This window comes from Orcinus orca, chromosome 1 (assembly GCF_937001465.1).
Source record: "Orcinus orca chromosome 1, mOrcOrc1.1, whole genome shotgun sequence".
Lineage (NCBI taxonomy): Eukaryota > Metazoa > Chordata > Mammalia > Artiodactyla > Delphinidae > Orcinus > Orcinus orca.
Genome location: NC_064559.1, coordinates 186293054 through 186307387, shown reverse-complemented (window position 1 = coordinate 186307387; position 14334 = coordinate 186293054). Strand labels below are relative to the sequence as shown.

Here is a 14334-nt window from a genome sequence, read left to right as displayed (position 1 = left end):
AAACCCAACTTCATCACCAGTAGGAGAAGATTAAACCAGTTATGGCATATATAACAACGGAATTCTTTAAAGCCATTAAAAATGATGATGTATAGATTAGTATGTATTGATAGAGCAAGGGGCTGATGGCCTGTGAATGAATACAAGTTGTGAAGAGCACGATTCAATACCATTTATAGAAAATTGCATACATACTGCTATACATGCAAAAATGCATAGTGATTGTGTGGAAGTATGACAAGCCTAACTATGGCTATCTTTGGGAAGTGAGGGTTCAATGAGGGTTCATTCTTCTTTGTATTTTTGGACATAGTACAGTTTTGGGGTTTTTTTTAACAATAACCATAATTCATTGTTAGAAAGCAATCCAGCTATTTCTCAAGACAAAAAGCAAGGTTTCTGAGTCCAGACCCAACCTGGAGCCTTGCTCTCTTCCTAATATTTCCCTGGAGGAATACGAAGGTCTAAGGGGTTAACCACACACCACATGCTGCCTTTCCTGTGTCCGCTTTTACTGGCCCTTGTCTCTGCTGAAATTTCCCAAACTGAAGTAAATTTTCAGAGGTCCCCAAACAGTGTCATGTGTAGTTGATAGTTTTCTGCAGCATTAGATAAATGCCAAGTAGAAAGAAAAAATAGGTCCTACTGTTTGTCCAAGTTCCAGAGCCAGATTATGGGGTAAGGCAAGAAAAAGTGACCTGGAACCTGCTTCTCTGGGGGACTCGGTAAGAAATGAGCCCTGGCGTGGACTTGAGGCTCTTTGAGACACAATCGGGCCAGGTAGGTCAGAAATAACTCTCTCACCAGAAAATCACAAGGGCCCCAGCATCTCTTCTGTGCAGGGTATTTTCCTTGAAGACAGGCATGTTTCTAGCACTGCCCTGCTTTCCTGTCTATCACCCCAGCTTTGGGTTCTAGCTCATCCAGTTAACAACCTTTCAGGTTAAGAAACACCTCCCTTATCTCTGGCTTAATTTCCTTCCACTGTGACTCCACACGGTGAGAGGAGCCAGGGCTCAATTAAGATAGTCTCATATTCTTCCTTTAAAATCCCTTCCTTCTTTAATAGTGTTTTTGACAAAGCTCCTCCCTGATTTGGGGCCGGGAACCTCCATTCTAGGCCTCCTAGCAGCAGAGCTCTGGAAGCAGAGCAGCAGAGGAGGGAAGAGGATGGAGCCAGCAGATGGGATGCCTCGGAGGCCCCCGTGAGCGACTTACGGAAACACTGAGGCAGCTCTCCAGTCCAGGACCCGTTTCCCTCACAGGTGAGCACCGCAGGCAGAGAGAGCTGGTACCCCTCCAGGCAGGCATACGTCACGCTTGAGCCCCACATGAAGTCGGACCCCACCACTTTCCCGTTGGGGATGAGCTGAGGCGGTTTGCACATGATAGCTGGGGGAGACCAAAGCAGGCTGAGTGCTGGGGCTGCCCCGGGGGAAACGAGGCCCTGATGGCCGCCGGCACTGACATCACTGGCTCCCTGTGCCTGCCGGGAGTCTGGGCTAAGCGGCAGGAAGCAGGAACGCCCCCTCTTCCTTTGGGAGCTTGTTCTTTTTGCACCTTAGGACAACCCACTCCTCTCTGCACGGCCCTGCCCTCAATGTTCAAGGCCCAGGACCTTCCCGCTCCCTCCCTGCAGATGTTCAGGGACCACTCCTCACCGTGCACACCCCCCGATAAGATGTTAGGGCTCTGCCTCATCACACCCTCCCTTCTAGATGTTCAAGACTTTTGTACCTTCTCTGCCCCTGTGTCCGCATCCGAAGCCCCCAGACACACCTTTGCAGACCGGCTTGGTGCCGTTCCACGTCCGGTCCTTGGTGCAGCTCAGCACGGACACCCTATGTGACTCCATCATGTAGCCAGGGATGCACTGGTAGGTCACAGTTTTGTTGTACCTGAAGTCACTGCCCAGCCGGAGGCCATTGGCTGGAATCCCAGGGTCGCCACAGTTTATGACTAGGATGAGGAGATAGAGCATTGTTCACTCTGAGCACAGGCCCCCCCTCCCCAGCACCCCAACGCCATCCCTATCACTCCCTGCACGTGTCTGGGAAGGAAAGCTGTCAGGGTAGGGGTGTCCTGTCCCCTCCCTGGTTCCTAGTCGGGCACCATCCATTCTAAGTCCCCGCAGCCAAGTCTGCTTGCAAAGGCTGTCCTACACCCCCCATCCTTGCCCGCACCATCCTTACGCACCCCAGCAACCTGGGCTGGGAAACCCATCTTTTTCATTTAAAGCCCACACCTCTAAGAGGAAGTATCCAGACGGCTCGCTTCATAAATGAGGCTGGGGTCCGAGGAGAGGGACGTTTCCAGGCTGAAGAGCTTAAGATGTGCGGACGGACCACATAAGACAATTTGTCGCCGGAAGGGGCATCTTACTGCCTGCTCTTCTGCCCAGGAGACCTCTGTGGGTCCAGTGGCCTAGGAGCAGGGTCTTGTGACCGATGCAGTGGTCATACCAATGTTATGGTATCAAGTGAGGGTGGGGTTTGGTGAGCTCTGGCCTCAGAACAAAAGTGAACTTGACAGGGGATTTCAAATGGAGCCTGAAATCACAGCTAGGATTTTGAAAGGGAGAATGTTGTCAGATTCCCTTATCTTATCACTTCCTTCCATCTGGGCCCCACAGTGATTTGCTTTTCAAGGAAAAGGGTCTGGAGCTGCCCTTAAGAGAAGCAAGAAAGGGGAGCCAGGCTGGGGTGGGGATGGGTCCAAGGGAGAGAAGGAACTAACAAAGATGGTAGATGGCAGCAGCTTTAAGGTGGAAAGAGAATCAGGCTGAACACTGGGGGTTTGCCCTAAAAGAGAAAAAGAAAGCCCAAGGAACTGGCTAGAGTCTGAGAGATAGCAAATAATTATATATTCTCAACCTCTCTGAGCTTCAGTTGTCTCATACATAAAGTAGAGCTAACAGTACCTACTTCATGGGGTTGTGGTGAGAATCAGAAGATGTGATGCATGTGAAACAAAGCACTTAGCTCAGTGGCTGTCGCATACCATGTGCCCAGTAAGTGGAGGCTATTTGTATGATTCTCATTCAGGGTCAAGTCCCACCATGTCAGCCAGCCTTCCCAGTCTCTTCCAGACAGCCTTCTTCTTTGGCACGGAGAAGCCCGATTGCCTTGGCCACCATTTGCCATGGAGCCCAGAGGTTCTCACCTATGCATTCTGGGTCGCTGCCTGTCCAGGTGCCATTGACCGAGCAGTGCCGGCTGAGCAGGCCTGTGGCATAGTAGCCTTCCCGACACTCATAGACGATGGAGCTGGAGAAAACCAGGCCATCGCTGAACATGACTCGGGCATTGCTTGGAGTCCCGGGGTTCCCACAAGAGATCACTAGGAAGCCGAAAGGACACATTATTCATCAGAACAAGAGCAGGCATCCTCTGGGGGGCTGGGCCCTGCCCAGAGTGGAGACCTCGTGCTATGTAAGGACGCTGTGGATTGAAATGCCTCTTGGGATGCTTTCATGTCGGATCATCTCTCCCTTAGAAGGGGAAGAGAGACCTGTAGGGATTTTTTTATGATTTCTAAAAATTAAAGACTATATCTGTTTTATTATCACACCTGAAATTTTAAACAATTCCTTAATATCACCAAATGTCCAATCAGTGCTTAGCGTTTCTGTCTCTTTTTCACAGTTGATTTGTTTGAATCACGATCCAAGTACAGTCCACACGTGACATTTGGATGGCACGTCTCTAAGACTCTGAATCCAGAGATTACTGGATTACCCTCTCCTACAACTTATCTGTTACACAAATCAGGGCCTTTATCCGGTAGAATCTCCCACTTTCTGGATTTTACTAACTGCACCAATGAGGCATTGTTCAGCATATTCCTCTGTCCCCTGTACTTACTGTAGTCAAGTTCTACTCTTTGGCAAAGGTACTTTTCAAAGGTTTTGTGTTTTTCTTATCACATCGCATCGGGAGGCACAGAATGTCTGGTTGTTTCCTTGTTAGTGATGTTGAGGCTGACCAGTGGGTCGGCTCTGCCTGCCTCATCTGGCGTTATAAAATTCCTGTTAGTTGTCACTTAATGGTTTTACCAGAAATTAAATATTGTTGACCAGATTGGTTATTTCATTAGGAGATAGAAATGGTGACATTCTAATTCTATAATTCTTTCTGCTTTAGCTAGTGTTTAAGAACTTGTCCATCATCAAATATTTGCTTACCCAGAAATAGAGTTCATGTAGGACGGCTGGATTAATGCTTGATTTCTTTTTTTTTAAGTGAGAACAATGAGTTGGTTCCCTAGCAAGCTCCAAAGGACAATATTTGAATTCACGGATTCGAATTTATTTGCTATGTTTCCATCTGTTGCCTCTTTTATTCTTATTGACGCTCAAATTATCCCATCTTTGACTAGTGGGAACCCCTTAAAGTTGGCTCCTGAGTTCCTTTGACATGACCCACTTGTGTTTGGTACATTCCTTGTTGTAATGACAAGATTTTCTATGTTCACCTTGCATATATCCTGCCCCAGTCCTGGAATCAGCCATTTCTCTAAAGAGCTCTGGTTCCTTTGAATGGGCAATGGATTTAAAAACTACAATCTGGGCATTAAGGGTACTCATCGCTACTGAGCTGGTCATTGATTCTAGACTTTTAGGTTGGGAAAATAACTTTTCAAATTGAAAATACATTATGACTTTATGCTGATATTACCAAGCCAAGTTTAGAATTGAGTTTTTCCTTAAAATTTTGATTTTTCTATGATATCCCTTTTATGTTGAAAATCTTGGTTCTTTTTTTTTTTTTGAAATGTTTTTTATTTTTTGCGGTATGCGGGCCTCTCACTGCTGTGGCCTCTCCCGTTGCGGAGCACAGTCTCCGGACGCGCAGACTCAGCGGCCATGGCTCATGGGCCCAGCCGCTCCGCGGCATGTGGGATCCTCCCAGACCGGGGCACGAACCCGTGTCCCCTGCATCGGCAGGAGGACTCTCAACCACTGCACCACCAGGGAAGCCCGAACATCTTGGTTCTTAATGACAATAAATATTTTTAACTTGTTTTATCCATATATATTATGGTATTATATACAAAATAGTTTCAGAATAGTAATACCAGTTTTATTACTAGCAATATGATTGCAAAAAACAGTTTAAGATTTCATTGTAGTTCTTTGTCCTCAGGATATATGTACCATAGTCAGATTTCATTTTTTCAAGTCAGTTGAAATAATTCTCTGGGTTATTAAATCACCAACTTGATACATAGTTAAGTTCATTTGTTTCCATTTTGATTTGATATTCGGAGAGTACTTGTTTCTAATCTTTCATTTAATTTTATTTTGTAAGTGTGTACAACATTTACATAGTCCCAGAGTCAGATCTACAAAATGATTCCTATGTAATTAGCACAACAGATAGACCCTATCCATCCACTCAACAAGTATTTGTGCTGCCTAGGTGCTGGATGTGCAGTGGTGACCAAGCCATGTCCCCGGCCCTTGAGGAGCCCAGTCTATCTTAAGAACCTACCTATAAACAGATGAGTTAAAATATGATGTAATAAGTGCTACACTTGAAGGAAAAAAAGCACTAAAAAGAGAACAGTTTATTGGGGCTGGAGATAAGAATCTGAGTAGAGCCTTAAAAGATAAGTGGGAGCTTGCCAAGGGAAGTCACAAAGAGCTGTGTACATGTTACACATACACTCACTCAACAAATATTTGCTTCCAGGTCCAAACTCTCAGCTGCCCACTTTCTGTTCCCTGAACACTCCTGACATTGATGGCTGACTCCATCCTGGGACCTGAGTGGCAAGAAAGGGAACCTGGGTCACAGTGGATATTTGAGAATATACTAAATTCTCCCCCTGCCAAAACGCTCTCTCAGTACCACAAAACCTCTCTTACTATGCCTAGGAAATCCTATAAAAACTAACTTTGCACCCCCACAAAGGCAGGACTTTGGACAGACAAGTGGGCGAAGGCACTGACTCCATTTCTATCATTGGTGTCCCCTGATCACGGGACAGAGCATCTCCCCTTGCTCTTCAGGACTATGCCACAATCTCAATTTCATGCAGCCCATTCTCTAACCACTGCCGTTTTTATTTTATTTTATTATTATTATTTGTGGTATGCGGGCCTCTCACTGTTGTGGCCTCTCCCGTTGCGGAGCACAGGCTCCGGACGCGCAGGTTCAGCGGACATGGCTCACAGGCCCAGCCGCTCCGTGGCATGTGGGATCTTCCCAGACCGGGGCACGAACCTGTGTCCCCTGCATTGGCAGGCGGACTCTCAATCACTGCACCACAAGGGAAGCCCATGCCTCATATTTCTTTAGCTCGTTCCCTCTGGAATTTGTTCTCTGGTGATTGGGACATATAATCCACTGATCCTACCACCTTTTCACAGCCTCTTACTCCACTCATAAACCCATCTCCTCCTTACCCAGCTTAGATGCTAAGATTTATCATAATCACTGCTTTGTGTATACCCTCATCTTCCTTGCCACTTTCTTTCAATGTCTTAGTTGCCTAATAAAACCCCAACCCTACACCTAATGCTTCACCTACCCTGTGCCTGAAACTATGTAGCTAAATGTGTTTGAACAAAAACCCAGACCAATGCTGACTACTGTCACTTTATGTTAATGGCTCTTACCTTAATGAGCCCTCGGTGCTGCCTGGCAAGTATACATTTCCCTATTCCATTCCCACTCCTCCCTTGCTAGATGATGATTTCATATTGCGTCCTTCCTCTTCCAACACCTCAGTCAATCTTACTCTTACTGTTAAACTGCTTCCTAACTAGGAGAGTGCTATGCAAGTTGTATTTTAGAGAGGGGGTGAGAGAGAGGGAGAGACAGAGAGAGAGAGAGAGAGAGGGAGAGAGGGAGGGAGAAATTTGGGGAGCAGGTACAAAACATTGGACTTTAGGGAGAGAGGTTTTAAAAAAGAGTTTTGTTTTTTTTTCCAGAAATTTAGGAGTGCGTGGAGAAATATATTTTCCCTACTGGGCCTACCTCAGGAACCATCATTAAGAGCTTATATTACTTTTAAAGGATTTTTAAAAGCTGGATCTGTATTTCTTTTGGCACTTTGGATGCTATTTAAACACAGTGTTTTCCCTTAAACTGTAAGCTCCAAGAGGGCAAGGTGGGTCTGTCTCCATCACCATTGTGTCTCTAGCCTATACTACAGTATTTGGCACACAGCTGTTGAATGAAACTGTATGGAAATAAATACACAAATGTGCTTAACTTAGTTTATCCTGGTGTCTTCCCTTCTTAGGTAAGTGGGGAATATGTTTGCCTTTGGATTACTAATGAGATGAACATGAACTCTCTGTTGATGCCCACTATTCACCAGGCCAAGGGTTCAAATGGGGCCCTGCATTTTATCTGTGTATGTGAGGGCAGGTGCTAGGGCGTAGGAAAACGGGGGAAGATCCTGGGGCCAGCAGAGGGGAGAAGCAGAATGGTCACATACATTACCTCCACACTCAGGCTGCGTGCCGCTCCACGAGCCGTTGGCTTGACAAGTTCGCTCCGACGATCCCCGGAGCATGTGGCCAGCTTCACAGCTGAAGCGCATCAGGCTGCCCGGGGCAAAGCTATCTCCCAAACGGATGCCATGGGCTGGGATGCCAGGGTCACCACAGATTCCCATGCTGGTTCCTATGGACCAGAACCAAAAAACCCATTGTTTTTAGCATGGCAGGAAAGGCAGTGGAGGACTTGGAGAGAGAAAGATGCTGGGCTGATGCTAAGGAAGGGCAGTGGGCCCTAAGAACGAGGGCAGTGAAACTGACCGTGTGCCTAGCCTGAGTCACCAGGACAGGCTCCTGCCTTAGCGCTCAGTGATCAAAGGACACAGAGGGCTGAGGTCATGTGTGGGTCCCTGGGGACCATGAGGCAAGGGAAGAAAGAAGGCAGAGGGAAAGCTTTGTGGAGGAAGTCATGCCTTTTTGTTCTTTGGCTTGTGCCAGCGTGGGATGCCCGTAGTCCAAGCTGGCCTTCTCCCTTTCACCTCTTCTCCACCATCTGTTGACCTGGTACCCTCTCCATTACCAGTTCCACTGTCTTAGCTCAGATGTGCAACGTCTCTCTCCTGAACTACATTGCCGGAGCCTCCTAACTAATGTCCCTTCCTCTCAAACTCTCCCTCTAGTCTATCTTCACTTTATCCTTAAATCTTAGCAATGAACAACCACAACCACAATCTGATTTTGGTTCTTTCCTGCTGAATTAGCTCCACTGGCTTCCCACTGCTGAGAGAAAAAAGTTCCAACTTTTTAGCAGAGTTTCTGCTCAACAGCCCAGCTTGAACCTTGATCCTGGGCCTTTAATTGAGGATTTTCTATTCACAAATTGCGCAATACAGGTGAGCTCTAGATTACATATCTTAGATCCCTCATTTCATCCTTTCTTTGCCCCATGCCTCCTGCCATATTTCTGCATTTATCTGGCTTATTGTGCAAACCCAACCCAGGAGAGTTTTAAGGACCCAAGAGGTGGGGGAAAGTGGAGAACAGGAGATAAAGCTACAAGACCTAGTGCCTGTGCGAACCAGCGCATCTCAGAATACGGAGATGCACGGGAGACACCACTGGATCAGCCTAGGCCATGGTAAGCTTGAGGAAGGAGGAAGAAAATGAAGGAATGGCAACTCCATGAGAAAATAAAGTTTCCCATTGATGTGGAATGCACCTCCTCGTGGATCCACGTGTATAGGCATCGATAGTACCATCTTGACCACAGGTGGCTTAAGCCATGTGTACCCCACCATCCACTGCTGATGTATCTTCCTCTCAGTTTCGGGATTATTTCCTTTTCCAGTCTAGTCTCAGAATATGAGAACACTATACAACCCCATGTTCCCCATTCTGCTCCTTACCATGGGAGGGGGATTCATTCAGCCTTCAACTCCAACACTTGAAAAAACAAAGCCTATAACGTTTGGCCAGGTTTTCTTATCTTTTGACGTTTTCCAGGTTGTAGCTCATGCAACAGGCAGGACAGGGTCCCCTTGAAGGCAGCCCAGATGGTGAGTCGCTCGCTCTCCCTCACTGGCTAGCTGGCCTCAGCACTATTACACAACAGGCCTGAGGGTGGACTCCCGGGTCCTGGGCATTATCGGACAGAACAGTCCCCACTGCTGTGTTTGGCCTCTGTTTCAACGATATAAGGAAGTCTGGGACAGAACACTGTACCATGGGGGCATACTGTTGACTCTTTACTGAAGCGGTACATCAGCAAGATGATGACACTGCAGAGGTAGGCAATGAACTTCCTGAAGCGTGTCTCAAATGCCAGAAATCTCTGCAATGTCCTTTATGGCCCAGGGACTTACGACTCCTGTTATGCACCATCTGGGTGCACTGACTGTACAGAATGAGGTTTGAACATCTGACCCTGGAACTCCTGAATGTGTATCTTTTAAGGCTGACGGGAGATGACGTTGCAAAAGATGATATCTGTATCACTGGTGGAATTATATCCCACTCACTAGTACAGATCTAGCGTTACTTCCTAATCACCTATTTTTTTCCACCTTCACTTCCTTATCTAAGGTATTTAAGATTCATTCATTCCTCAGCCTTAGTATTTATGGAATCCCTTCTACTCCTGTCCTCAGAGGTCTCCAGAAAGCTCTGCCCATGATACTGTTCTCCTAAGTGTCTGTCGTCCTTGAAGAAGACACGGGAGAAGTAAGATTGCAAACTATTCTTCAGAATATTCAGGATTGGGGATCAAACAGCTTAACGCAACATATCCCCTAATGAGTGAGGTCCATGTCTTCTGAAGGTTCTTTTCTGCTTCTTACTTTTTCATGTTCCCAAGGTGTCAGCGTGTTTCTAGTCTCCCCTTGACCTTTGATGTGGCCAAGGAAGGGTCCTTGCTTCCACATGCAGAACCAAGACTTAGGTAGTCACAAAATTATGAAATCTCAGGGTTGAAAAGGTTTTAGAGGTTTTCTAGCTTCGTTACCTATAAGAATTGTTTCTGGAATATTTCCGGTATGTCATTTCACAGCCTTCACAAAAACAACTTCAGAGAAGGAAAATCACAGTTTGGGAGAAAAGACTTTGGATTCTGTGCTTCTGGGCCAGGAGACACACTGTGTGGTTGGGTTACATATGCTAATGGGTAGGAGACGCCGAAGCCTTTCTTTCTGATTTCTTCCTCCCCTACCTTGCACTTCCTTTTCCCATGGAGAACAAAGATCCCTCAATACATAAAACAGACCTTAAGAACACCATTAGTCCCACGTCCTAGAGAAACGTCTAGAGGGAGAACTTTATGCAAAAGGGACTGGTCACCAAACAGACAGGGGCAAATGCATGCTTGGATGGGCATCTGGATGCGAAACGCATGCCTTTCTTCTGTGGAATACTTCTTCCTCCTGGAACTTGCTCTGTGGACAACTCTGGAGGCCTCGATATACATGATCCTTGTCGTCCCCATGCCAGCCTCCCCAAGACACTTCCAATACAAGTCCAAACAGACAGGAGTCTGGGGCCCAGCTAATAGGCTAAAGGAGTCCTAGTGGCTCATACATAGTCCTGCCAGTTCATGAACTGGGTGATTAATGAGATTAATGAGGGTGAGAGGCCAAAGTCTGGGGTGTTAACAGAGTGATGTGTCTGGGATTGTCCTGGGCAGCCCACAACCCTTTGAAACAGTGGCCAGTGCTTCGGGAATTTCCTTCTTAGGAGCCCTAACTAATATCTGGTGGGTATCCTGGCCATGCCCTACATTTTGGAAGACAGGCTCATCTGGGAACTTCAAACTGCAAGAGCAGCTGCACATCTTGTGGGTGAAGTCCCACTTTGAGGAGAAGGCTTCTTTCTATATTAGGAGGAGGTCAGGATCCTTACCTCTAGAGGGCATCTGGCATGGGAAGGCATAGGGGTTAATTTCAGTGCCATGGTAGGTCCCCTGAGGAACGGCAAGCTACATGAACAGCTGCCCTCTTGCGGGCAACATCCCATGTGGCCTCCCTTCTTGGGGCCAGGCAGGCTCACCCCAAAGAAAAGAAAGCTGTGGGGTGCTAACTTCTTTGCTTAGTGGTTTCTTCATTGGTGGGACAATTCAATTTCAAATATTTTGTTCTTTTATGACATTACAGATGAATATCTGGAAATATGGACACGGGAGCTTTGGCAGTTCCCTACATGTGCTGTGTTGATAACATCTCTCCGTGTCCCCATAGAGATTAACAGGAAAACAAACTCATTCATAGGAAACGTCTAGGGGCTGGTGTGTTAGTGCTAAAGGGAAGAACTGTATTCACTGGGCAGTCAGGACACAGGACAAACGGGAGAGGTGGCGATACAGAAAGGGAAGCAGGCTGGGGCCCAGCAGTCCATAACAGGGAAGAAGAGAACACAGGATGGGGTTTGGACCTGGGCCGAACAACAGGAAGGCTTGGGCTATTCCTGGGACCTCATGGTAATAAGGTCTGGACAGAACTCTGGCCATAGGGTGACCTCACAAACTGCGTCTTCACTAGTTTTGCAATCTCTTGGCTGTATGGGCTTGGCCAGCGCTGACTAAGGGCATGAAGCTGGGCTCAGACCACCAAGGGCTGAAGTCCAGTTGGGATCTCTGATAGCCGTGCTCTCTGCCTGGGAGGGATGCGATGAGGGCTCCAAAGGGCTGCTTCCCTCCCGTCCATCTGTCACACTCACACCCTCGGGAGCTCGCTCGCCTCCCAGCCAGGTGTTCCTTTGGACCCCCTTCTCCCACACCAGAGCCCATACCTGAGCAGTGGGGGAGGGAGCCAGTCCAGTGTCCGTCCAGCCCACACATTCGGGTGGCATTTCCCACTAGAGTCCGCTTGCTGGTGCAGCTGTAACGCACGACCGCCCCTGCGGTATAGTTGTCCCCGGACATCTGGGAATGGGGCGGGGAGCCCGGATGGCCACAGGACACCACTGTGGGGAAGGGCAAACATCTCAGCAACTCTGCACCAGGATGCATCATCATCACAGGATACGTGCTAGGCTTTTCATGGCGACAGGCGGAGAAGAAGAGAAGCTGGGGTATCTACTGAAGCAAACTTCCTGCTGGCACACCCACTCAGCATCAGCAGACAATGCCTACCCACCTCGCTGTCCAGTTTCCGTATCTGTGAACTGCAGAGCGATATCTGTTGTTTTAAGAGCTGAATGAGATAATACATGTGAAACTGCTCAGCACACAGTAGGGACATAGTAATATCCGTTTCTTCTCTTTCTTGCCTCTTGTGCTCACCTCTCCCTATTTCCTCACTGCCATAGGACATACCAAGAGGTCTCTGGCAGAAAGGTGGTACATATAGTATACCTATAACTACATATAAGTCAGACAGAGAAAGAAAAATGTCATATGATACCGCTTATATGTGGAATCTTAAAAAATGGTACAAATGAACCTATTTACAAAACAGAAATTGAGTCACAGATGTAGAAAACAAACTTACGGTTACCAAGGGGGAAAGGAGGGGATAAACAGGGAGACTGGGACTGATATATACACACTACTCTATACAAAATCGATGACTAATAAGAACCTACTGTATAGCACAGGGAACTCTATTCGGTGCTCTGTAATGACCTACGTGGGGTGGAGTCTAGAAAACAGTGGATATATGTATATATATAACTGATTCACTTTGCTGTACACCTGAAACTAACACAACATCATAAATCAACTATAATAAAAAATTAATTAAAAAAAGGACAAAGGGGTGATCTGTCACCCTGAGACTGTTGGCATTGGGCACAGGATCCAGAATGAGGGCCAGTTAGAGTCCTCTCCAAAGGCAGCGCACAGCTGCCCACATCAGTTGTCTCCAACTTGTCCTCTTCTGTTGCAAGTTCCCTTTCCTGAGACACCAAAGTGTAACTGTGGAAACCAGTGATGGGGTTAGAGTGCAGAGTTGAGATGTACGGGCCACGGCAGGACAGTGCTGTCGACGTCGCTGGGTCTGCCTTGCCGTTGTTCTTGCCACGGTTGATCCCAGGCTCTTTCATTTGCTCAACACATGTGTATTGAGTGCGAGGCACTGTTATATGTATTTGGGAGAACAAAGTCCATGCTCTCATGGAGGTTATGTTCTAGTGAGGATGAGAGACCATGAATAAGAAAACAGGTAATTCTAGGGGCTGCTATGAAGGAAAATAAAGTTGCATCAGGAAAAGGGTGCTCAGGGTGGGTGAGCAGCTGATTTTGAGTAGGATGGTGATGGTCAGGGAAGATCTCTCTGAGGCAACATTTGAGCAGTGATCTGAGTGATGTGAAAAGGCCAGCCATGTGAGATCTGGGGGAAGAGCATTCTGAGGGAAGGGACATCTAGTGGAAAAGCCCAGAGGCCGGAATGAGCCTGGGGTGTTCGCAAAACATTAAGAAAGCCAGGGTTGCTGGAATAGAACGAACAAGGAAAGAACTGAAGGAGACATGGGTGGAGAGGTTACTGGGAGCCAGATTATGGCATAGAATTTGGACTTTATTACCAGCATGATAGGACCCCACTGGAGTGATGTGATCTGATTTACATTTTAACAAGATCATTCTGGCTACTGTGTGGAGAACATTCTAGGGCGGGGCAAGAAAAGAGGGGGCTGATGCAGTAGTTCAAGAAGAGATGATGGTGATTTGGACAGACTAAACCTTGGGGTCTGGCATGCAACTGGGAAGGATATGTACTCTGGTGGCCAAAGGGCTGTCTGTCTGCGAAGACGGCCACCACAACTCATCCTGGCACAGGCCTACCACTCTTCCCACTCCCAGATGTAGAGTCTCTTATTTCCTCCCTCCTTGAACCTGGGTTGGCCTGGGACTTGCTTTGATCAACAGAATGTCGTTTTAGGAATTCTGAGCTCTGGCTTAAGAGATCCTTTAACTTCCTCTTTTTCTCTAGGAACCCAGCCTCCAAGTAAAGAAGACCACGTGTCATCCTGCTGGAGAGAGTGGCCACGTGGAGAACAGCCAGCCACGAGTCCTCAAACATGTAGGTGGGGTCATTTTGGATCCTCCAGTCCTAACTGAACCACGTTGGGTGCAGATGAGCCAGCCCTGCTGGGACGGTTCATTTAATGTATCAACTTGACTAGGCCACAGGATGCCCAGATATTTGGTCCAACATTATTCTGTGTGTATCTGTGAGGGTTTCTGAATGAGATTAACATTCGAATTGGTAGACTAGACTGAATAAAGCAGATTGCCCTCCCCAGTGTGGGTGGGCCTCATCCAATCACATGAAGGCCTGAATAGAACAAAAAGGTGGGGTAAGAGAGAATTCTCTCTGCCTGTCTTTGAGCTGGGACATCAATATTCTCCTGCCTTTGGACTCAGACTTGGACTGGAATTTATACCGTTGGCTCTACCT

The 14334-nt window shown here is 47.3% G+C and overlaps 1 protein-coding gene across 3 annotated transcripts in view; it reads right to left on the bottom strand.

Moving 5' to 3' along the window:
- The window catches only part of CSMD2 (CUB and Sushi multiple domains 2), a 672138-nt gene that overhangs the window by 25995 nt on the left and 631809 nt on the right, over positions 1 to 14334 (bottom strand). For all 3 annotated transcript variants that reach the window (XM_049694749.1, XM_049694771.1, XM_049694802.1), the window contains 5 exons: positions 11726 to 11899; positions 7455 to 7637; positions 3163 to 3339; positions 1780 to 1959; positions 1219 to 1392 (listed from right to left, as the gene is read on the bottom strand). In XM_049694749.1, the coding sequence (XP_049550706.1) occupies positions 1219 to 1392; positions 1780 to 1959; positions 3163 to 3339; positions 7455 to 7637; positions 11726 to 11899 (888 nt within the window). The remainder of the gene's footprint in view (positions 1 to 1218; positions 1393 to 1779; positions 1960 to 3162; positions 3340 to 7454; positions 7638 to 11725; positions 11900 to 14334) is intronic.